This window comes from Eptesicus fuscus, chromosome 7, assembly GCF_027574615.1.
Source record: "Eptesicus fuscus isolate TK198812 chromosome 7, DD_ASM_mEF_20220401, whole genome shotgun sequence".
In the NCBI taxonomy this organism is placed as follows: Eukaryota; Metazoa; Chordata; class Mammalia; order Chiroptera; family Vespertilionidae; genus Eptesicus; species Eptesicus fuscus.
In genome coordinates, this window is record NC_072479.1 from 87,930,307 (window position 1) to 87,954,615 (window position 24,309).

Here is a 24,309-nt window from a genome sequence, read left to right on the forward strand (position 1 = left end):
TGATTAAAATCCCAGCTCAGCTACATACTAGTGTAACTCTGGTCACATAACTAACCTTCTTGGGTCTTAATTTTTTCAGGTATGATATGAGACTAATAATTCCTAGCTCATACAATTATTTTGAGGAATAAGTAAGATCAGATATGTAAAGAATCCTGAAAAGTACCTGTAACATAGTAAACACACATTAATGGCAGGCTGGCCTGCTGGCTGGCTGGCTGGCTGACTGGCTGGCTGGATGGATGGATAGGTGGGTGGATGGCTGGATGGATAATGGACAGATGGATGATGGATAGAACAATCAGTCTTGGACCACTACTTTAGCTAGACAGTCATTGTTCAGGGTTATACCTAGGCCATCAAGCATGAGTTTGTGTGTTTGTTTGTGAGTGTGCACGCACTCATGCTTGCACACATGTACATGGGAATGCAAGCACTCATGCATGAATATTCCTGAATAAAAGTTAGGTGCTGCTCCCCCATGCTTCCACAACAAGTACTTTACTTCACTGTAACTGTTGCCCATATGTCTCTCTCATGATACTGAGAGTCTTGGAGCACAGTTTCTGGAACATAGTAGATACTTATAAAATTGTAAAAGGACTCATCAATGCCCAGTCTCAATGATCTGGGCAAGCTTGACCCCATCACTTTATTAATGTATCTTAACCTCTTTCAAGTGTCAAAATTAAATCCTCTGATCTCAGCACCGACAGCATAACTGATGGCGAGGCCAGTGTGTGGACAGTGGGATGGGGTGTGTTCTGGGAGCTCCAACAGCACAGTGGGTTCTGCCATCAGCATCACAGGGTAGGAGTTTGGATGGACTCCCGGGTCCTTCTCTTCCTCACCACATGGCATGGTGGGTAGTCACACGCATCAGGGGCAGTGGGTTCTGAGCTGGATTTGTGGAGTTGGCCCAGTCCACCCTCCCATGCTGGGACCTGCTCATTCTTAGTCTTCTCAGTAGTCCTCTGTGTGCAGAGCCTCATTCTGGGCCCTGTGGGATGACAATGACAAAGGAGAAAGCCAGATAGAGGCTACCTGCATATCTGGCCTCAGAGTAACCATCCTTTCCCTTCCTCCTCTTCTTCATCCTCCTCATGGATTTTTCTTCTTCTCTTTGGCCCCACTCCCTCTCTGTGCTGGGCCTGGTAAGTGGAGGCCCATGCCCAGCTGAAGTTGACCATGCTGAGGGCACTGACTTTTGTCACTGTCCTGTGGCTTTGTCCAGGATATCCTCAGCCCAGCAGGACAGAGCCAACTCCTGCTCACTGAACCCCAAGAAAAGGCATGAATGGCTGGGCAGGATCTTACCTCACCTACAGTCCTCACAGGAAGGGGAATTATTTCACTGATTAATTGCAGAATGGGTTACTGAACAGTATGTGTACAGTGGCCTGGTTATGTCCCAGGGCCAGCTTGGAGATTCTGTTCTCCTGAAGCCTAATGGAGGATGCCTCCCTTGACCCCAGCCTTGAAGAAGATCTAGGAAGCACTTTTGCTTTTCTTACCCAATTTCTCTTGCTGGAGTCCCTGCCCATTTGTTCTGGCCCTTGTTTTTAATGAAGAGGAAGAGCAACTAACCACTGTTCTCTATTAGCTAACAAAATCTGAAACCAAACCAACAAACAAACATTGCATGCTAAAGGAGCCAGTGTTACCAAATACCATGATGAGAGTTAATTGCAGTGTCTTTTTGCCAGTTTACTGTTGTTGCAAATTGCTGAAAATTGTTTCTCCTAGTTAAAAACAAACACTATTTTCGATGTATATTGTCTAACTGTGGTATAACAGTGACGGCTCTGTCCTTGGGTTGAGGCCAGAAGTGACTGACATTGTTAACAAAACAATGAATGAACAAAGTGACCTTACTCTTCTTACCAGAACAACATTGGATGTTGGCAAGATTCATTATTTATTCATTTGCCGGTGAAATCTTTCAAAGGGAACAATGTTTAAATAAAAGTTACTAACATGTTTCCAAATGTAATTTTTCACACCGAGAAGCCTGCCACTTCTGTTTTTGAGTGGAAGGCAGTGACCCTCTCTTTCTTAATGTAGAACCTGATATGGTGCTCTGTGCGTAGGGGGAAATTTTAAAACCCAATAAATTCACCAAATTCAAGGTAACTGCATAAATTAAAAATAATCAGATGCTTTCTAGGCCTTATCCGACATTGCCCTTGTCATCCTAGGACCTACCGAATGGGTCTGAAACTTATCCCTGGGCTGAAGTTTGATTAGTGCCTGCCTGTTGGAGGCCTACAATCAGCTTGTGGTCGGGGAAGAAGAGGGAAAGGGGCATGTATGAGAGCCAGTTGGCCAGTGGGCTGGGCTGGCAATGCAGCTGATGTGACAAATTCTGTGTGGACACTGTGCATGAGGGAATTGTCTCCAAGCTTGTTTCCACCCTGTGAGCGCCTCTCAGCGAATCTGTTCACAGAGGGACAAACCACAGGAATATAGGCCCTGGAGGAAAAAGAGCAAGGCAGGGCTGAGTCTTGTAGAATGGTATTTCCCAAATTGGGCTGATTTACAGTGTCGCCTGTGAAGCATTTTCAAAGACAGATTCTTTCACCCTCAAGATTCTGATTTAGTAGACCTGAGGCAGAGCCAAAAATCTGTATTTTGAAGTCACCTAAGTGATTTTGATGATTAGCTAATGTGGGAGTCATGATATTGCCCTGGCTGTCTCATTCTAACCTCACCTTTGCATAGCAGCAACCTCTCTTCTCTGTGTCCTGAGCATCTACTGGGAGCTGAGCCAACAAATCTTCTATCCTTTCTTCAGGGCTGAGGACCTGCTTCCTTCTCTCCCCACCTGCCCCCAACACAGTAAGGTGTGGATACCCCCTTAGAGTGTCACAGTGGTGTAGGGAGAAAAAATATAAACGGGAATGAGGAAACACTGATTTTCTTCCATATTTAGTTTAGTATGAAAAAAAAAAAAAAAAAGGAATTATGAGTAGGAAAAGATAGGAATTATGAGATTGGGCCTGAAGAAAGCAAGAGTAAGAAGGGATTTCATGCAGAACTTCAAGTTTGTAAATTTTCTATAGATCAATTCTCCATTCTGTGGGGTACAACATAAGGAAATGGCCCAAATTGAAGCTGGAGGAATAATGTGTGACCTGCCTGGCCAGTGTGGCTCAGTGGTTGAGCCTCGACCTATTAACCAGAAGGTCATAGTTTGATTCTCAGTCAGGGCACATGCCCAGGTTGCCGGCTCAATCCCCAGTAGGGGGGGTGTGTGCGCGACAGCTGATCAGTGATTCTTTCTCATCATTTATGTTTCTATCTCTCCTTCCTTCCTCTCTGAAATCAATGAAAAAAAAAAAAAAGAAATAATGTGTGACCTAACGTGACAAGACACTAGGAGGAGCGCAGTGTGGCTGCAGGACCTCTGTCACAAAGGTCTTCATGATTAGCCAGAACACAGCTGGGTACTACTCAGGGTAAAACTCTTTCCTGTATTATTTTCCATCCAAAAAGCTGTCCTTATTGGCACATGCCAATGGGACATGCACTTTTCTATTTTTCTTAAAGTGTCAAAAGATTACCACAAATCTCTTGCATTTTCCCCTTAGGTTCTGGCACTGGTGTGTAACCTGAGACAGTGGCACAAAATTGTTTCATGGGCTCTTCCTGTGTGAAACTGGATTTAACCCATCCAGAGACTAAATACTCAATCCCAACCTTAGGAGCATTAAGCACTACCCAATGAGGTAGGCTATTACTTCCAGACTGATATTCACCCCTGAGTCACCCACACAGAAGGATCCTCAGGCTAGGCTGAGGCCAGCACTGGAGAGCCAGTGGTGAACTAGACACAGAGGCTGCCTGCTGTCATGGAGCTTATGTTTTCCTAAAGGAGACAGAGAGGAGATAGACAGGTAACTTCAGATAGTGATGTGTTGTGATAGAGACTAATAAGGGCCAGGTTATGGATTGGGCACTGGGAAAGACCTCATCAGAGGTGATGCTACAGCTGAGCATAGAAGAAGAGTGAGAAGAGGACCTAACTGGGTAAAGAGATAGGAGAGGACTCTTACAAGGGTCTTGAAGGGGAAACCAGCTTGGGGTGTTTAGTGAATAGGAAAGACCAGTGTGGCTGAAATGAAGTAAGCAAGGGATTGAATGGTAGGAAATGAAATGAGAGAGGAGCTAGAGTGTAGATCATGTCAATCCTTGGAGATCATGGCACAGGCTTTAAATGTATTCTAAGTCCATGGCCATTTGGCTAAACGCTTTGTATGATGTGCTAGGTAAGATTATATGTTAGGGATTTAAACATATATTATTGGGTGAGGATGGTTATAGCTTCAGCTAGGCCTTCTTCTTTTGCAGGCAATAATATGCCTTCCCCAGGTGCTCATATCTTGTTAAGCCCACCTAAGGCTCATTTTACCATTACCACAATATAGAAGAGTCTCCCCGCTAAAGAATTAGTGGGGAGGGGCTGCCTGCAATCTGAATCCAGGCAGGAGACACAATAGAACAGTTGGGGTTGGGATAAGAGAGGGAGAGAAGATCAGTCCAATACTGGAACCCAGAAAGGCCAAGGCAGCCCCCTGAGGAAACAGAGAAAGTGAAGCAGCCAACTGTCCAGGGAACCCGAGGAAGCCAAGTAAGCTGGCTGGACCTCAGGATGGGAGACAAGGGAGCCAGAGTCTGTTTTTCTGTGTCTGCTAGGAAAACCAAGCAGTGGGAAGAATAAATAATGTTTTCCATTTTAGCCACAAATTATACTGCATTGTGCCCTGGGCTTCAGGCATGCCTGTAGACTTAGGTGCTGTGCCACATGACTGCCTCATGCCCCCTTGCCTAGATTTTCCTCCTAGATTGAGATTCTGTCCCTAAAAGTATTTATCTCTAGATAACTCTGGGGACAGTCATGGGCAAGTCCATAGGGCTGAGGGGCAGGACCTGTAGGCTCAGCCTGAGAGGTTGTGTGTTCTTGGGCTATGGGGACCAAGACCATTCTGGAGGCTTTCATGATAGTGATAGAAGCTATGTGTGTGTGTGTGTATGGCGGGGGGCAGGGGGAGGGGCTAGGGGGAGAAGGGGGAGCATGTATTAAGCTTAGTGAAGGGAGGGATATACAGTCCAATCGTGGCTTCAAGGTCAGGCCAGGAAGGCTGCCTGGAGAAGGAGCTGTTTTAGGAGAGAGAACTAAGAGAGAGAAGATAGTGAAGTTGGTAGAATCTATGTTTCTAGAGTAATACAAATAAAGTGTGAACTTAAATTAATAATTATAATATTGGTTTATTGGTTGTGAAAAAATGCATCCATACAATGTAATAGGTACATCTGGGTGTGGAGTGTGTGTGTGTGCACACCCGCGCGTGTGTGTATGTGTGTGTATGCATGTATACAGAAAAGCTTCTAAGATAGTACAGAGAATACATATTCTGAATATAAATATTTTCAAAGTAACAATTCCATAGATACGTGAATATCACTGTGCTACTTGCTATTGGAGACTTGGAAGTAGGAGCCATAGTCCAGGGACAGAAACAAGACAGCAGAGACAAAGAAACAAACACAGGTGACAGCTAGGCTCATGTCTTAACAATGGTGACATTAGCTAAGTGCTTCCTAATCACCTGCTTTTGCTGTAATCATGAAGCTGATTAGACCTTACTTTTGTCTGACGCCTTACAGTTTACAAAGCTCTCTCACAGGCATTCACTCATGTGATCTGCACAATACCTCTGCCACTTAGGTGGGACAATGGTTATCATCTCTGTTTTAAAAGGAGAGGGAGGCGCTAATAGTTCTCACCAACCTCTGTGTGCAGGTGCACTGGCGTGGCCCACTCCATGGGTTAGCTAATTCATATAAAATGCATGGTAATTTGGTGTTACATATAGTACCATTTTACGCATTTATAGATAAGAAATATAATTACAAATGAGGAAACTGAGGTTCTGAGAATTTTCCAAGGTCATTTGACTAGTTAGTACTAGACCCAAGAGTTAAACTCTGATGTTCTGGTCTCAAGGCTACTTCTCATTTTATTACCTCGTAGGCTGGTTATGTGATAGTTATGCAGAGTGTAATAAAATTCTGCCACGAATCTTCACATCTTTAATGTGCCAGTGAGTGGAGAGTTTTAATTAGCTTCCATTATCAGAACCAGTTATTATACACAAAGTCCGCTTTACTCAATGTCCTCTTTACCAGTAACTGTGGGAACTTGGAGGACAGTCGGTAATGTTTGTGTTTCTCTCAGCCTCTTGTGTTTGGATGGTGTCTCAATGTGTGAGATAGAAGCTATAACTTCCAGGAAAAAAAAGGGCTCGTCAATGTAATCATGAGAGGAGGTGATTTCTCAATAAACACTAGAACATCTGTGTCAAAATGAATATTTTTCTTTAAGATAGTTGCTCTGAGAGGTCAACCAAGTCAATTGCTCTTTAGATACATCTCTTTCTTATGCAAAATAGTAATGCCACCTTCCTTGCCAGGTGAAATCCTTTTCCTTGTTTCTGCTGTGGTCTCTGAGCTCCTTCTGGGCAGGGCTGAGCCTTCTCCTCACTGTGTCCTCAGTATCCAGCACAGAGCCCGGCCCTCCAAGGTGCTAAGACCATACTGTCCAATACCCATTCTCCAGGATAGAGTTTTCACTGCAGGGTAGAGGCTGTTCCAAAGACATCCCACCCCCTTGGTCCCTGGCCTGAAGAAGGTGGACAGCTACTTGGCATGAAACCTTAACCAAAGCCATCTCAGAGGCCTGACTCCTCCATGGGTTTATTAGTCATCCTCTACAGTTGTACTTATTTATTTGAACCTGTTTCATCATGGGCCATATTTCCCGATCCTCTGCTCATACTTCCCTTTCCCCCATTTCTTCCAGGACTGTCCAACTCTGCCCTGAGGGCCATTTTGGACCCAGTCTCACCCTGATGTTTCTCACCCCTTCCTCTAATCTCAGGGACCAAACACAGGTTTTTCTGCCTCTCCCTTTGTTCCTCACTCATGAAGCCCCCTTATGGAGCAATTGATAACATGGAACCTATGAACTGGAGTTCTCTCTTTTCTACTCACTACTGATTATTTCAGAACACATCTGGTTTGCTTGGTTTTAAGGCAGAATGTCTTATCTCTAGGCCAGAGAGCAGAAAAAGAGTAAAAAAATCACCAAAACCTTCATTGTAATGAGGGAGACCCCCGGGAGAGTCCTGTTATGCACCCCCTTATTTTCTTTGCAGAATTCCTAACACTAACACTAACACTAACACTAACACTAACACTAACACTAACACTAACACTAACACTAACACTAACACTAACACTAATCCATCTTCAGTTTCCCTTGTCAAAATCTTAAAGGAAAATATTACGAGTGTGATTAAAATGAAGTATTATACTGAAGCAAACAGAAAGAAGTGCTACTCCCTTTTGCTGTTTGGCCTAATTTAGAAGCATATGAATGAGTATTGTTCCAGTCTGAATGGAAACAGATTTATATGCTCTCATTCATTCAGATTGGTCACAACCTGTAGTTCCCTTGTTCTCAATTGTGTGATGGAAAGTCTGCTGGGCTAGGAGTCTAGAGACCTGATTTTATCACCAGGTCTAAGAAAAACTGAGTATCCCTTGTTTCCATCATCTGTAAATGAAAGTGCTAATTATTAAATGACTTCAGCCTTAACACTCATTTCTACCCCCATTTATTAAGCCAGCTCAACCCTGTGCTCAGCTCCAGACATGCAGAAGGAAAGACACATCATTTCTTTCCTTGAGTGCCCCAAAGGCTCATGCCCAAGATAATGCCCTCTCCCACACTGGCAGATGCTCCCTGAAGCTTTTGGTATGTGTGTGTCACTTCTGTCTTCTCAGACTGCAAGCCCCCAGGGGCAGTGGTCACATCCATGTTCTTCTGTCTCCCACCATTCCTGGCACCAAGGTCTGCACATAGTAGACATAGAAAGGTTTTCAGAAAGATTTCCCCTAGGCCAAAAAGGCTCTTCGCCTACAGTACAAGCTTTCAAAGGCTAGATGGCACTGTTGCTAGAGCCAAATCAGGTGTATTCTGAAATAGTGGTGAGGAGGGAAGAGAGACTAGAGGAGGGAGCCCTGGAACATTCATTGGCTGAGCTTGATTCAGATGCATTGCAGAAATGTAGGGCTCTGACCTTACCAGCGTAACATGCTTTGCCATTTTCATGGCATCTTTATGAACATGGCTTCAAATAGTCTTCACAACAACCCTGTATCAATTTTAATTCTATAGAGCTGCAGCTCAGAGAAAGCAAGTGCCTGGACTAAACTTACATGGCATTTACTTGACAGAGATTTTTATCTTCATACATACCTTTTTGGCCTCACTAGACCACAGGAGGGTCTTCAGAGTATATACACTTGTCCCAGAGAGCGGCCCCTGGGTGTACTGGACCCAGTCTGAGGGGAAAAGATTGGGTTCTCAGCCAGATTGATCACTTAGCCTTTACCTAGAAATGTCTGCATTTGGGATCAGCAGAGAACACAGTGATTTTTGGAGTAAACAAATGATAACACATGCAGGTTCTTTGAAGAGCAAAAATTGTGGGTAATTTGTACACTGAATAAGATCTACAGTTGATGTTTTATTTAAAGAATGATCTATTTTAAGATGTTGCCCTGTGGTTGGGTTGTATATGTCATTTGTCCATTGCTTTAACATGTTCACATGTTTCTCATTAAAACAAAACAAACAAAATCATCCTGTGTGGTAGGCAAGACGGGTGTTGTGGCTGTGCCCATTTTACAATGAAGAAATAGGGGGTAAGAAAAGTTAAGAAACATTTCAGGATCACACAGCTGATAAGTGGTTGAACATTTTAAAACTTCAGCCAAGAATTAGGCTGAACTCAAATCATGTCCTCTTTTCACCATAGTTTTCCCAGGCTATCTAGAAATCACAAAATTAGAAGAGCTGTTGTTAATATGGGAGGTAAGACATCAGAGACTAGAAAAATATCTATATAGAGTGATGAATGATTAATGATGTGCAAATGTATGCAAAATTAAAGGAAAATTATTACCTGTTCTTTGTGCCTTCTGATTGTCTCTCCTCTCCTGTTTCTCCCCAGGATGATGATGAAGATAAGCTGACCTGGAAAGATCGCTTCCCAGGTTACCTGATAAACGTCGTCTCCATCTTGTTCATGGTAATTTCCTTGAGGGAACACCTGCCTATGACTTATGCTTGTTAGATCCTGTTAAGTGAATGTTGTGGGTGTGTTGTTCTGTAATGCTTTGGGAATCACGAGGGGCTAATAAAGATGAAGCCACAGTCCCTGTATAGAAGGACAGGATCTTATCTGACAGCGAGGCCATTGCTGGTATCAGTTACTTGAAGAAGGGAAAGTGATTTTCTCACACAGAAAACCAGACCTGGAAGGGGTCAGTGACCGTCTGTGTCTATTGAAGGAGTTTCAATCTTCTCAGAAAGAAGAGGGTATAAAGGGGTTCTACCTTCCCAGCCTTGACCACAGATGTTTGAAGTTGGAACTTCCGGGGAGTAGGTCATGAGATGGTACCTTCATGTTGGGATAGACCAAGACCTCGAAATAAGTAATCAGGTAAGATGGCTACAGAATTGTGGCAGCCTGTTTAAGCTGTGGGCTAGCTCTCTCTGATGGTTTGTGGAATAGAACAGAGTCTGGAAGCCACAGGAGACAGCCAGCCTGGGCTTTCTAAGCTGATTTTTCCGTTTCCCTGCAGTTGCTGTGTTTATATCTCTGTGTTCTCCCTGAGAGTTTGAGAGGGCCTTTTTGAGAGACCCAGATGGTCCAGCTGTGTCAGGGTAGGTAGGGAAGGGGTCTATGATTCACATTTGAGTCATATCAATAAAGTGGTAGCAGGTTGGTCTTGGGAGCCAGGATGAGCGAGCCAACAGTAACTGAAGCAAGAAGATCTTAGGAGATTTGTAACATCCCATCTTGCTGAAAATAACAAAGTGTGAAACTCAGAGGACTGAGCACGAGCCATTAAGACATCTGCCCCCTCTTTATAGGTAGAATCCTTCTAGTACTCAAGACTGGAGCTTCCATTTTACAGAGGAGAGGTATATACTGACAGCATTTCTAAGCAGGATTATACATTAGTTCTGGGGTGGGGGGTGTGTGTGAGAGAGATTGCTTATTCTAAAAAAAAAAATTAAAAAAAATGGGACTATAATTTGCTGGACCTATTGACCACAGGTAACTGATCCTGGCCCAAGGTTATTATTGTCATTATTATTGCATCCTGACCATTGAGGACAGGAACCATGTCCTAGTGTCAGAAATTTAAAAAGTGAAGGAAGGATCTAATTCAACAACTTGTTTCACAGATGAACTGCAGAGGTGATGTGTGTCTTGCCAGAACTTAGAAGTCTACATTTGTTATCTTCCCATTGTTTAACAAGAGCAAGGCATGTAGAATTTATTCAACAACATGTGGTGAATTGCAATGTGTTAAGCTGGAATGATAGAAAAGTTTAATTTAGCACTTCAAAGCCTCCCACAATATGCATCTTGTTGTCAGAGATTATTCATTCATTCAAGAAATACTTAATGGGTGCCAACTATGTGCTTGACACTATTCTTAGGCAGTGGGGGTAGATCAGAAAATAAAACAAAATAATTCCTCCCTCAAGGAGTTTATAGATAATAAATATATACATAAATAATAAAATAGGTAAGTAAAATACTTCTACCCTCAGTAGTGATAGGTTAAGATATTTGTAATATCTCATCGTGCTGAAACTAACCCCCCAAAATACTGGATAAATATACTTTTCAGTGTTCTCTTTTTTAAAAAAAAAAATTTTTTTTTATTGATTTCATAGAGGAAGGGAGAGAGATAGAAACATCAAGATGGGAGAAAACCATTGATAGGCTGTCTCCTGCATGCCCCCTCATTGGGGATCGAGCCTTCAACCGCAGTGCCCTGGGTGAGAATCAAACTGTGACCTCCTGGTTCATAGGTTGACACTCAATCACTAAGCCACAGTAGCCAGGCCTGCTTTTCAATCTTCTTAAAGCCTTGAAGGTCTGACAGGATAGTGAGGCTAAACTCTAAGGGAAAATGGGAGATGCTTTTTACCTTGAGGATATTTTTCCATTTGGCCAACAGCTTTGGTTTTGGTGGTTTTATGGGGCAAGGAGGGTAGAAAGCAAGGGGAATGGCTGGCTCAAAATTGAAATTCTAACAGGAGGTACTCACCAAATTAAATTGGAACTTCAAAGGGCTACATTCTCAGAATAAAGATGATAGAACTAAACGTACCTCATTCCCCACTTATGGGACTGCAGAGAAAATTGTGTTCCAAGGAGAACAGGGAGAAAAAGGAAAACAAACCCCTGACCCTGAGAAGTGGCCATGGGCAATCCCCATTGTGGATTCACAGCCTGGTTCATCATACGTGAGGACCAGGGCATTACCCTAGAACACTGTGTGGAGCATGGGGTCAAGGGGTGTTTATAAAAGAGTACTTTGTTATGAAATTTGGGCAACAAACTGGAGTATCAAATATCGTTCCTTCCTCTGTCCCCTGTGACTGAACCTTGGCAGAAGATTTCAGGACCAGGGCCATGAGGACGTTTTTAGGGATGCCAGTCTGCCAGATCAGCTGGGGATGTTTTTCATAGGATGACAAGAGCCAAGAAAATGTCACATGCTGTGTCCATCTTCCCACTGTGATAGAGGCAGCATGGATGAAGATAAATTTTCTCTTTCTTTTCTCACCCAGTATGTTGAGCTAAAGTTTCTTTTCTTTTTGAATTAACCCTCTTCTGATTTTCTTTTTACAGGACAGGGGATTATCAGAGGCAATGTCCTTCCTTCCTTTAGAGCTAGGAGCTGAGCGCTCCTCCCATGCCCAAGACAATCATTTATTTATACTCATATATTGGGAACCAGCCATCAGAAACCCTCCTCCATTGCCTGGATTATTACAATGGCCTCCTAACTGATCTCGCTGCCTTTAGACTGTCCCTCTACTGATCTTTGTAAAATCTGGGTCTGATAATGTCACTCCTCTGCTAAAACCTCTCTAAAGTCTTCATATCTCATGAGATGTACATCCTTATACTAAAGGGCTGGCCCTCCTCCTCTCCACCATTCATCTTTCACTCCAACTCTCTCTTTACTCAATTAGGTCCTTGCTGAAATGTCACCTTCTCACTCAGGCCTTTCCTGACCACCCTATTTTAAGTTGCAACCTTTCCCTATTCCCCTATTCTGCTTTATTTGTTTCCATAGAATTTATCACACCAGATATACTATATGTTTTACCTATTGATTAGTTTACTAGAGGCCTGGTGCATGAAATTCGTGCACAGGTAGGGTCCCTAGGCCTGGCTGGTGATCAGGGCAGATTGGGGCCTTCCGGCTGCCGGCCAGGGCCTCCCTTTCCCAGCTGCCACCTGCTGACTGGGGCCTCCCTTCATTCTGTGCTGCCCCTGGTGGTCAGCACACATCATAGTGTGTGATGGGTCTCCCAGTTGAACTCCCTCGGGGACAATTTGCATATTAGGCTTTTATATATATAGATTGTCTATTTTTCCTCATTAGAAGATCAATGCCCAAGAAATTTTTATCTTTGTTCATCATTATATCCCTGACACCTAAAAATGGTGACTGGCCCATAGTAGGTACTCAAGACATCTTTTATGAATGACTGAATGAGAAAATAAGTGAATTAGGAAGATCCCAGAGACAACTTATTATGTCAATGATAAAGTCACTAGTGCGTATATTTTTAAAAATTGAGCTACTATTACATGCCATGCCCTAGACTGGGCACTCTCCTACTAGTTGCTTTTCCCAGAGGTTGCTTCTGCCTGTGCTTTTCTATTTGCTCCTCCTTATTCTTTCCTTCAAGCCTTTCCCATAGAAAATGGTCTCAAAGCTGCTTCTGTGGAGTTTCCTCTAACAAATCCCCCTGCTCTCTGCTCAGAGCATACCAGAAACTCAGGAACTAAGGCCTGTGACTCTGTCCAGCTGCTACTAGGTTCAACAGTTGTTATGTATGCAATGATTTTTCTCAACTTCACTTCAGAATGTAAGTCCTAGAGTGTTGGGACCTGTTCCCCTTTCTGTCTCTCTTAGAATGTCAAATAGGACTATAGACTCTATCACCTGGCTTATATTATGGGATTAAAACACCAAAAGCAACAGGGACCATGATAATGTGACCATGTGTACGGGATCAGAAAATCTTTACCAAACAGGGAGGCACAGAATGCAGCACAAGATCAATCCCTGCTTTTGGCCTAACTGGGGAGACTGCTCACAAACATGAAATATTCCCAGCACAGTGGTTTGCACAATAAGTGGTTGGAAAATATTTATTGAATTTAATCAACAAAATCAATAATGCAGCCAAAGTGGTGAAAATAGTACTGGATTTAGTGCCAGAGTGCATGGATTCTAATGTCAGGATGGGACATTAGTGCTATTATAAAGATTAGTGCTTGTGAAGATATGCATTGAATAATGACATAGAGTGGATACAAATGGATCAGCTGTTGAGGATGATGTTATCATCATTAGTGTATCAGCTCTACCATGTACTCTCCAGACCTTGGATCAATCACATTGCTCTTTCTTGGGCCCTTATATGTGAGATAAAAGGCTAAACATGAATGAGCCCTAAATGCTAAAATTTTTTTCACTCTTATCATGATCCAGGAGACTAGGGTAGTAGTCCTTGCCTTGCGACTGTGAGAAAATCACTTTCCACGTCTGTTTCCTGGTCTATTTAATGGCCATGGGACTGGGCTGGTGCTCTCCAAGCTCTTCCAGTTCGAAAACTGTGAATCTTGAGATGCTTGTGGGAAACTCCGAAGGAGGGGTTCAAAACCTGATTTCTATGATGGGATGGAAAATCAAGATCAGAGAAGTTAAGATGGCAAAGAACAGCATCAGAGGGCTGGGAGGAACATGTTGGAGGTGGGGCTGGGGATGTAGGGAGGGTGGGAATAGGGGATTTCTTGAGTGAGGAGAGCAGTGCCTCTGGAACTTGAATAGGAATCTTGTTAAAATGCAGACAGAGTTAGGTCTGGAGTTGTGCTTGAGATCCTTCATGTTTACCAAGTTCCCAGCTGATGGAGCAGGTCCCAGGGATCACACTCTGTGTAGCCAGGAGGAGTGTTCTTCCTTCCCCAGTTTAGCAGCTGGGCCTCTTAGAGAAGGAGCATTGAAGTTGATTTCCTGCCCAGTCATTTCTCCATGCACCACCCCCAAGCAAAGGATGTTTTTGCCATTGTTTTTTCCCCAAACCCAAATACTCTCTCTCTCTCTCTCTCTCTCTCTCTCTCCCCCCACCCCCCTCTCTCTCTCCACGATGCCCTGGCTGCCCCCGCCTCATTATTACTTCCACTTCCATCATGGTCCTTCACTGCAAAAGTGATTTTGGGGAAAAAGAATCTCACACCATGTTTTCCAGGCCCTTACTGTCTGGCAGTGACAATCCCAGAGGAATGGGAAGTGAAAATGTCTACATTGTTGGAGAGCAGTGATGTCACATCCAAGTTTCCCCTCTTATGTGGTAGTCATTCCTCCTTAGACCTGGAGGCTGGGGTTGCTGCTACTCCTACCCCCAGCCTGCCTCCGAAGAGGTGTCTCCCACAGAGTGACTTTCCCATCTAACCTCTCCTCCACTTGGGCATACACACACACATCCTCCCTTTACTCAGAGAACACTGCATCCTCTGTGCTTAGGGAAGCCTTCTTTTTCACACTGTGGCCCACAGGTCAAGCACTGATATTTGTAAAGCACATGGGAATAAACAGCTGAGGCTGCCACCAGCACACTCCAGGCTTCAGCACTTCCAGGTACCCCCTAGAAGTCTGAAGACATCCATAACTCAGACACATCTCAAACCCATTCCTCATTCGTTGCACACCAGAGTGTTGTTCACACAGCTTGCAAAGCACTGCCCCAGCCTAAGCCCCGCCCCCTTCTTTTTAGGGAGAGAATATACAGTCCAGGACAGATTGTTTTTCTCAGAGGGAACCTTTTTACCTGCTCTTTTCTCTCCCCATGTTTTCTATTTAGCCCTTCATAGCCAGTGCCCACCTCACCATTCCCTGTCCCAGAGGAAATAGGACCTAAACAGCCTAATTTGTGAAAAGAATCCTAAGAAAGAAGACTTCACTTGACTAGAACTAATTAGAGTTTTTCTCTGAGCAGGTTAAACACCTAGCTTCTCCCTTTCTTCCTTCTGCACCCATCTAAGAGGCTTACTCAGGACCTGTTCTTCTCCTGACATTCTGTGCTTCAGGGAAATTGCCCTTCCTTGGCTGTGATAAGAGAGAAGAGGGAGCATGACAGGGAGAGTGTCTTATTATTCTTAGGTTCTAGAAAGAAGAAATGAGGGGTCAGGCTTTGAGGTCAAGTGGCTGCTAAACTTTCCTTTTAAACATAGAAGTTTTGGCACCAAATGAGATATCAGAGTCCCCCATTTCAAATTGCCTGATAGAGAAGTTTAAAGTGATATTTTATTCATCCTGAGGACTGAGAGTATGAAAATATCACTCCTGCCTTTTTTCTCTCCCTTTCTTCTCCTTTGGTCAACCTTCCCACATACACCCCATCAAGCTCTCACTCACCCCTACTTAGCTCAAACACCTTCAATGGCTCACTATGTCTTTTCATTGAGTCCCAGTTTAAATCCCATTGCTCCACAAACTATTCCCTGAGCACTCAGATCTACTAGCTCCTTTGTACTCTCAGACCCTTTAACAACTATATTTTTCATTTAGCACTTAATACATTTTTCAGGTATTATTTACTATGATTTAATAGGAATTCTCCTTTTCTCCATAGCAGATGGAAAGCTCTCTACTAAAAGGAATCACATCATGTGTATGGTATACACCATTGTTAATTCTTTGTGTGTATTATGGGCCATTTGGAATCTGATAAAAATGGAAGACACTTTCTCCTGAAAAATGCATCTGTACTTAGAATTTGCATGAGAATTTAGGGAGTTTGCAGTTCCCTGTTTCCCATCAATGAACTCCAGATTAATAATACCTGGCTTAGCCAATAATACTGTTGGCTGAGCAGATGATAAGTGCTCAATAATTGTCTGCGGATGTGTGACTCTCCCTGTTTTTCCTCTGCAGATTGCCTTGACCTTCTCCATTGTCTTTGCGGTCATTGTGTATCGTATCACAACTGCAGCTGCTCTGTCTCTCAACAAGGACACACGCTCCAACGTCCGGGTGACAGTGACAGCGACAGCGGTCATCATCAACCTCGTGGTCATCCTCATCCTGGATGAGATCTACGGTGCGGTGGCCAAGTGGCTCACCCAAATCGGTACTGTGCCACCGCATCGCGTGTTTGCCCCAGGCCCCCTGGAACGTGGTCATTCAGTGTGTGCAACGTTGTTGGTGGTAATGACCCAGCATGAGAAAAGGAACAAGAACAAGATGCTCTGTATAGAGCATTTTAATTGGGTAAATGAGGAAGTACAGTGGTCATTTCCTGGTAGGGCCTACCAAGGGCACCCCTCAGACAGAACCCCTTCCTGTAGCAATTTTTAAAAATATATATATCTTTATTGATTTCATAGCAGAAGAGAGAGGGAGAGAGAGATAGAAACATCAATGATGAGAGAGAATCATTGATCGGCTGTCACCTGCACGCCCCCCACTGGGGATCGAGCCCACAACCCAGGTATGTGCCCTTGACCAGCATCGAAGCAGGGACCCTTCAGTCTGCAGGCCAACGCTCTATCCACTGAGCAAACTGGCTAGGCCCCTGCAGCAATTTTGATCAATCCTCCTCCCGCCCAGATCGACTGTGTCACCATCCCCTAAGAATAAGCCATGGGTTTATTCTTCTTAGCCTAACTTAGAAGCAAGATAGGTTCAACACTTCCTGTTAAAAATCTCAGAGTTTTAGCTCTCCTCCTTTTCCCAGCAGCATTTATAAAGTTGAGAAAGCCTCTTGATACTTGAGCCCAAGAGGGTCTTATCTCTCCCCATATTGTCAGAGGCCCCAGAAAATCCACACATTCCCTGTGCACTGAGCAGACTTCAAAGAGTCATATCAGACTTCCCAAGCTTCGAGCCAGTGAGAAAAATGCAGTGGCCTCAATATACAGACGTGTCATTTGAGCTGCAACCTGCTGTTGCTGCACACCACTCTTTGGCATTTGTGCTTATGAGATGGGGGAGGGCTGAGAGCCGAGACCCTTTCCTCATTGGATTTATTCTGGGGGGCCTGGATGCACCCTCTTAGCTTCGTTGAATCCAGGGACTAGGAGTCTTGGCCCCTTATTAACCTCTGGGCAGTTGAATTAATGATAGGATGTCTTTAATTCACTGACCAATTTAGAAGCTAGACACTTGATAGGATAACCCCCTCTTAAGAGAGCCCCCCTCCTCCCCCCCCCGGAGGACCAGAGGATTCCGGAAAGACCTCCCTGATTCCAGTTACTCATTCTGAGCCTCTCCCCAGCTGGGCCTCTATTCACTGGGCATTTACCTCTGGTTTCTATGTGGACATAGGCATTTACCATCTAGAGTGGCAGTTCTGCTCTCTTCGGACTTGTACATAATTGCAAGTGTTATCTATATGCCTTCATAAAATTCTTGAGACAAGTAGGCAGAGCATTTACTTCCGTGTATTTAGTGGTATTCAGGATCCTATAGAAGCACTTAGGAGGACCACCCAACACTCCTGAGGGCTCAAGGGAAGCTTCGGAGGTAAAGGCATCAGTTGGAGAGCTCAGAGATAAGTGGTGGTCAGACAGGTTCGTGAGGGAGGGGCATGGGGGGAGTGGACAGGAGGAGACAGTTCCTGGCAGAGGAAACAGAATGAGAAATCCGGCATGGAAGAGGGAGCTCAGATCCCTCGAGGCCAAGAAAGGCACGCAGAGAAGGGCATGTACCTGGGCTTATACTCAGAGTAGGGTTGGGTGGCAGAATTTTCAAGTGCTAAGCCATTTGAGAAATAAAGCACAGGCAGGTATAGACACAGCCAGGGTATCGCCTTTACATCTGAAAAAGGCTACACCGGAGGAAGAATCTTAGCAGGAGAATCAAACAGGCTTCCTAATACTGGGTTCCAGACAGATTTACCTTCCCACTGTGGTAACAGTGGACAGGGCAGCCCAGCAAATCTTAGGACCTGGGGGCGGGGGGACAGAAGAACACTTGCTGCCTGCAGGCCCTTTGCTCCCCAAGGGAAGGGCAGAGGAGTGGGTAGGCAAGGAGTGCCAGTGTCACCTTCCGGACTGACCACTGAGATGAGCTACTTCCTCTTCTGTCAGCCAAGAGAAGAAATGAGTGAGATGGGCAGATAAGCAGAGCAATACAGCTGATCCCACTCCCTCCACATGGAAGAAACACCAGCAGTGGAGAGAACTGTCGCCTCAATAACTCCTGACTCAATAGCTCCCAACACGACTGAGGATGTTTTGAAGGGTGTGATATGATGGGAGCTGTATGTTTGCAGAATTACGTGGTCAGGGATATAGGGTGCGAGAGGAGAGAAAGGCTAGAGGGTCTGGTATAAAGGAGATTACTTAGTGTGGGGCAGGAAGTGGGGAAGAGAGGAACAGGGAATGAGTGATGTAGAAATGTCTTCCTGCTGTCCATTTGCATTACTTTATTTCACTTTTCTTGCACAGCTCCAGAGAGTGGTAAAGAAAGAACATAAATGGAGGGGTGGACAATGAAAAACTCATTAGCAAGTATTTAGTGAGTGTACAAGGCTGGGCAAATTCTCTTTGCATTGGGGCACAGAGTAGTTTCCATACTGTGAAGCTCCATTCACTGCTTTTAATAGCACTGCCCCAACCCAAAAGTTTAGGCCCCTCCAGGCTGCTAACCCAACACCCAGTCCTCCATAAGTAAGTATGTGCACTGGAAAGGAGATAAAATTTTAGCAAGAGTATTTTGTTCTTTGTGATAGTAATACTCATAAATTGTTTTAAAACTAAAAAATATATATTCTGTATCCCCTTCCATCTTTACAAAAACGATGTGTGGTCAGCAAGGAAAGAATTAAATCCTCATTATTTGGAGGTTCAAACTCAGATTCTAATTCTAAAATGCAAATGTGTTTTCTGCTGTTTTTAATGTAAGCTCCTTACTGTCCAGATTGATGTGGTGTGCTGGTTCTCCACTCAGGAACCCATGTAGGCATTATCCCGGGTCATTGCTCCTGTCTTTGTTAGATTGGATGTCCCCAGGGGCTCAGAGAGGTGCTGCTGTGCAGTGGAAGGACCACGGAATTAGGAGCCCAGAGCAAAGAACCTGCGAGTTCTAGACCTGGTTCCTTCTTCCTCCCACTCCCACTGTGTGGCATTGGGCAGAGAGGGAACTTTTCTGGACCAAGTTTAGTTGATCCTTCATCATGTTCCTCCTTCCTGTCCATTGATCATCACCTTATCTGCTTTGTTTTCACAACCTAATGACTGTGCCTTTGTCTTTAGTCTCTTTTCTATGGGCCTCTATCTTGGAAATCTCCACCCAGTCTCTAACAGTGGATTTGGCGCAACACTCCCATCCAGTACTTATGAGAGCTTCCTTTTGTCCTTAGGTTAGAACACAGGGTGTTCCCCAAAAAATGTATACACATTTTAACAGATAATAGCTCAATTTTGAAAATGAAATGTATTTTAATAAACACTGTCCTTATAATTAAATATTCAAAGTATGTATATATAATTTTGGGGGACACCCTATATAAACTGGCATTCCAGGCTCTCAACCACCACCTTCTTCCCACTGTCCTCCTCCACTCAATTCACAGGCAGCCCAGACACCTGCCTGTGTGTTCCCACCCCTGTGCCTTGCTCAGGCTTCTGTAACAGCTGTAACAACCCCTGGTGACCCTCTTTTTAAAGGACCTCTCAAGGCCTGCCTCCCAATGAGTCCTTTTCTGGACACTCAGTCCTTAGTGAGTTTCCTCCCTCCCACATCTGAACTCTTGGGCTGCAGATCATTTATTTGTTTGTTCATCCCTCAGACGTTAATTGATTGAGTGCCTACTTTGTGCCAGGCCCAATTCTGGAAACACAGCTGTAAACAAGAAAGACATGGTCCCTGCTCTTCTTGTATTTACACTGTAGTAAGGTAGACAAGAACATCTCATGGAGGGTGAGGAAGCAAAACAGGGATGTGGGATAGCGTTGGGGTTGTGCCCTTTGGATCAGGTGGTTGGGAAAGGCCTGTTGGGAAAGGCAGTGAGAACTGATCAACAGGAGGGCACCAGCCACACTGAGAAGACCCTAGGAAGAGGCCACAGCAAAGGCAAATGCAGAAGGGACACAATATCACAGACTTGGCTTATAAACCAGCAAGTTGGGAGCCAGCTTGGAATGTATCACCTACTCTGCTCACTGGAATTTATCATGCATTGCCTGTTATCAGTCCTGTATTTGTGTGTATTCCCCAGTGTTAGAATAGACGAGGCTGTGCTGGGGTAATAAATTCATCTCAAGATCTCAGGTACATAATGTAAAGTTGTTTAATTGTTCTTGCTCACACTACATGTCTGGTGTGAGAGGCCATGGTCTGTGCTTCACACACTCGCTTAAGGACCAGACTGATGGAGGCCACATGGAGACAATGTCAGGGGAAGAGAGAGCTAGGGGGGTCATACAGAGGCTGTGAAACACTGCAGTCTGGAAGTGTCATCCATCACTCGGCTCAGAGCACACTGGCAAGAACCAGCCTAATTATGAAGACACTGCAAAACACATAGATGTGAGTGGATGTTCTGGGAACTTGAAAGGTCTCTGCCACTTGCTGCAACCAGGCGACAAAGTCCTGAAAAAGAGCTACTCTGTCTTAACTTGCTCTTTATTTCCTACACAGTGCCTGCCTCAGGGTAGATCTTAGCATAAGTTTGTTGATGAAGTTATTGGTAAAGTCATGTCTCTTTTCATTCACAAAGTCTTTTCAAATAATGCATATAAGATAGGTAGTCTGTAAACCTCAGTAGAGGCCACAGTGAGTGTTTATGTATTCGTTATTTCAACTCTGTCTACTTACAAAAGGATTTGAGGAAATACAAAGGTGAATGAGGCAAATGTGAAGTTGTCACAATGGGACAGTGACTGAAAGGTACAACAAAGACATCCGAAGACTCGAATTTTCCTTAATGGCAAAGGATATACACACTAACAGAGATGGTTGTACACACCAGGGATGACCAGCATACCTGTGGGCAAAAGTGTAGTTTCAGAGTCCCCAGGCCTCCCCAGGACATAAAGCTGTGGATAATGCCACCCATTGGGGTGAGGATTCTGCCAGGCTTAGGGGCTTCCTTTGCCATTCTCACGCTGGGTTTAATACCCATCTGGCTTCCTGCCCCAGATCTCCTGATTGATGAGGAGACTATGAATATGTGCTTTGCTCACCAGGTGCAAACAGCTGGTGTGAACAACCCCAGCAAGTTCCCAAGTGTTCCCTGTGAGGCTGGCTGATGGACAGGTGCCTTTCTAGGAGCATCCCTCAGCAGGCCTAGAAGTCAGGCCTATCTGAAACTCATTCTTGCCACAAATAGTTATGCCAAAGGACAGAATTTGTTAAATGCCTTCAGAGGGATTGACTCAACAGTGGTAAATAAAGACAGTAGTTGTCTTCCCAGCTGCCATAATAACAATACTCATGGGGATAGGTGCAAGGCATGCTATAATTTGGAGACTACATAGCACTGGTGGCCCAGGGACTGAGCTGAAACCTGCGGTGCTGGGAAGGGTTGCTATGGAAATAAATGAAGTTTTGGGGCCTGGTTGGCCAAGGCTCACTGTACAAAGGGTGTAGCCCAGTTCAGTTAGCATCAATAATTAAAGTTTATGCGAATCCCAATGAATTGGTAGGACAAGGACTGTCTTCATTCCCAACGATCTGTTCATTCCTGAAAGGGTCACAGGTGGTGGTTATAGGGAAAGGATCCAGATCCTAGTGTAGAAAACAAGCAAGAGCTGGGCAGGACCTCAGGACCACAGGCACCCAGGCCAACAGGACAGGGCCTCACAGGAAGCCAGGCAATAAGAGTCACAAAGCAGATCAGCTCAAGGCATGCTTACGTCCTGTCTCTTTGGACTGCTACAACAAAATACCACAGACAGGGTGGCTTATAAATAACATAACTTCATTTCTCACAGCTCTGGAGGCTGGTAGTCTGAGATCAGGGTGCCAGCAGAGTTGGGTGAGGGCCCTCTTGTGAGTCACAGACTTCTCATTGTATCCTCACATGGAGGAACGGGCTATGGGTCTTTCTGGAGCCTCTTTTACAAGGGCACTAATCTAATTCATGAAGGCTCCACCCTCATGAGTAAGTACCTACCAGAGGCCCCACCTCCTAATACCATCACATTGGGCAATAGGTTTTCAAACTGAATTTTGGAGGGACGTAAGCATTCAGACCATAGCGGCTTCTTCCTGTCATACTGTGCCTTTGAAACAATGAAGTTCTGAGCCCACACATAGGGGAGCAGGATTCTATTGCTCCTGAATTGTAGGGTCTTATCATGACTGGCATAGGCATGGGTCAGGCTTGGCCTGGGAACAGGGCCTACTCGTACTCGTACTCTGGCTGTGAGGAATTGTGCTAGCTAGGGGATAGAGGTGGATGAGGTGGGGCTCACTCCAGGCTTCTAGTCTGAATAATCAAGATGCCATCAGCTTGTTTTTATCAGCATCATCCTCTAACTCCAGCTCCCCTACCACTGCTTCCTTTTCCCCTCCTTTTCAAAACTATGTGCAATGTGCTGAGTTGTGTGTGGAGCTGTGCAGTTCATCCTTCACTCTATTCAACCTCTTCTAGTTCAGGGTTGGGCTTATTATAGGTTCTTGGACACTGATCATTGTTTTAAACCAAAGTCTCCCATTCTTACAAAACTGGCTGTGTTTGTATGGTGTTTAAATATTGCTGATATCATCCTCCTCAGTGTTGCTGCCCCAGATGTTACTGAAGTGGGGACAGGGAAGTGAACAAAAGAACCAGAGTAGGGAGAAACACTTGATTTTTATTGAGCATTGCCATCTACCAGGCCCTGGTAGGCATCGTATATACATTGTCCCACAAAATTTATACAATAGCGCAAGAAATCGCTCATCTTGTATTTTACTCTTGAGAATGCTGAAGAGGTTTAGAAACTTGACCAAGGCCCATGGTTAATAGTAATGTATGAGTGTGTGTGTGTGTGCGTGTGTGTGTGTGTGCACTCTCGCGCGCATGCATATGCACACACACAAACATACACACTGTGCTAAGCACTGTTCTAAGCATTTTACATATATTAGTATATTTAATTTTTAAAACAGCCTCAACAGTGCAATAAAGTAAATAGTCTTAACACTCCCATTTTAAAGATTAGAAGACTGAGGCACAGAGAGATAAATAACAGGCCCAAGGTTCTATGGCTCCTAAGTGGTTTGTCTGGCCTCAGTGTGCTTGCTCAGACCATGACACACTACGCCTCGCAATATGTAGCTGTCCTTGTTCCTCAGGAAATTCTAAATGGGCTGGCAAAGCAAAAGAAAACACACCAGAGGCTCCAGAAGATTTAAAATGCAATGCACCCACCTATGTGAATGTCAGGTGGTGGTGAGGAGGTCTCTGGGGATAAGCAGGGAGACTCAGTGGGAACAAGCTCTGAGTACACTCTCACCTGCCTGCCTCCTAGGTCTCCATGCATGAGGGTACCTCCATAAGTTCAAAGACTTTGAGGTCCTACATGCTTTATTAAATTTTTTTTTTTTAAAAAAAAGAATTGCCCTGGCCAATGTGGCTCAGTTGATTGAGTGTCATGCACCAAGAGGTCACCAGTTTGATTCTGGGTTGCTGGCTCGATCCCTGGTAGGGAGTGTACAGGAGGCAGTCAATTGATGCTTCTCTCTCTCCCTTTCCCTTCTTCTCTCAAAAATCAATAAAAACATATTTTTAAAAAAAGAATTGAAATGCCTCTGGGAAGTCCTGAGTCTAAAATTTTGCACCCAGTTCTAAGCTAGCCTCAGCAAAAGGCAATGTATTACTATAAAGGAGAGAAGAGGGGGAAGAAAGGAAAATGGAGGGGAAAACTCAGTACCAAAGGCTGCCTGGACATTAAAAATTCTTTAAAGAAGAACATTTGGGATATATATGGATGGATCTAATTTGCCATCAAATGTGGATAATGTGTGTTTTTATAGAGTGCAGGGTGAAATGCTGGCTTTGTTGGCTCAGAGCACTGGGACCTGGGAGTCAACTTCACTACAGCCTTAGCCTGCACAAGGATGTACTTCCAGAGCTAGGATACATATAGGGGTGTATGGATATGTGTGATTGCGTGTGGGCCAGTTTGGGAGCAATGACTT

The 24,309-nt window shown here is 44.4% G+C and overlaps 1 protein-coding gene across 1 annotated transcript in view; it reads left to right on the top strand.

Moving 5' to 3' along the window:
• The window catches only part of ANO2 (anoctamin 2), a 283,025-nt gene that overhangs the window by 199,984 nt on the left and 58,732 nt on the right, over nt 1-24,309 (top strand). The window contains exons 15-16 of the mRNA XM_028150319.2: nt 9,081-9,158; nt 16,111-16,306. Coding sequence (XP_028006120.2) covers nt 9,081-9,158; nt 16,111-16,306 — 274 coding nt within the window. The remainder of the gene's footprint in view (nt 1-9,080; nt 9,159-16,110; nt 16,307-24,309) is intronic.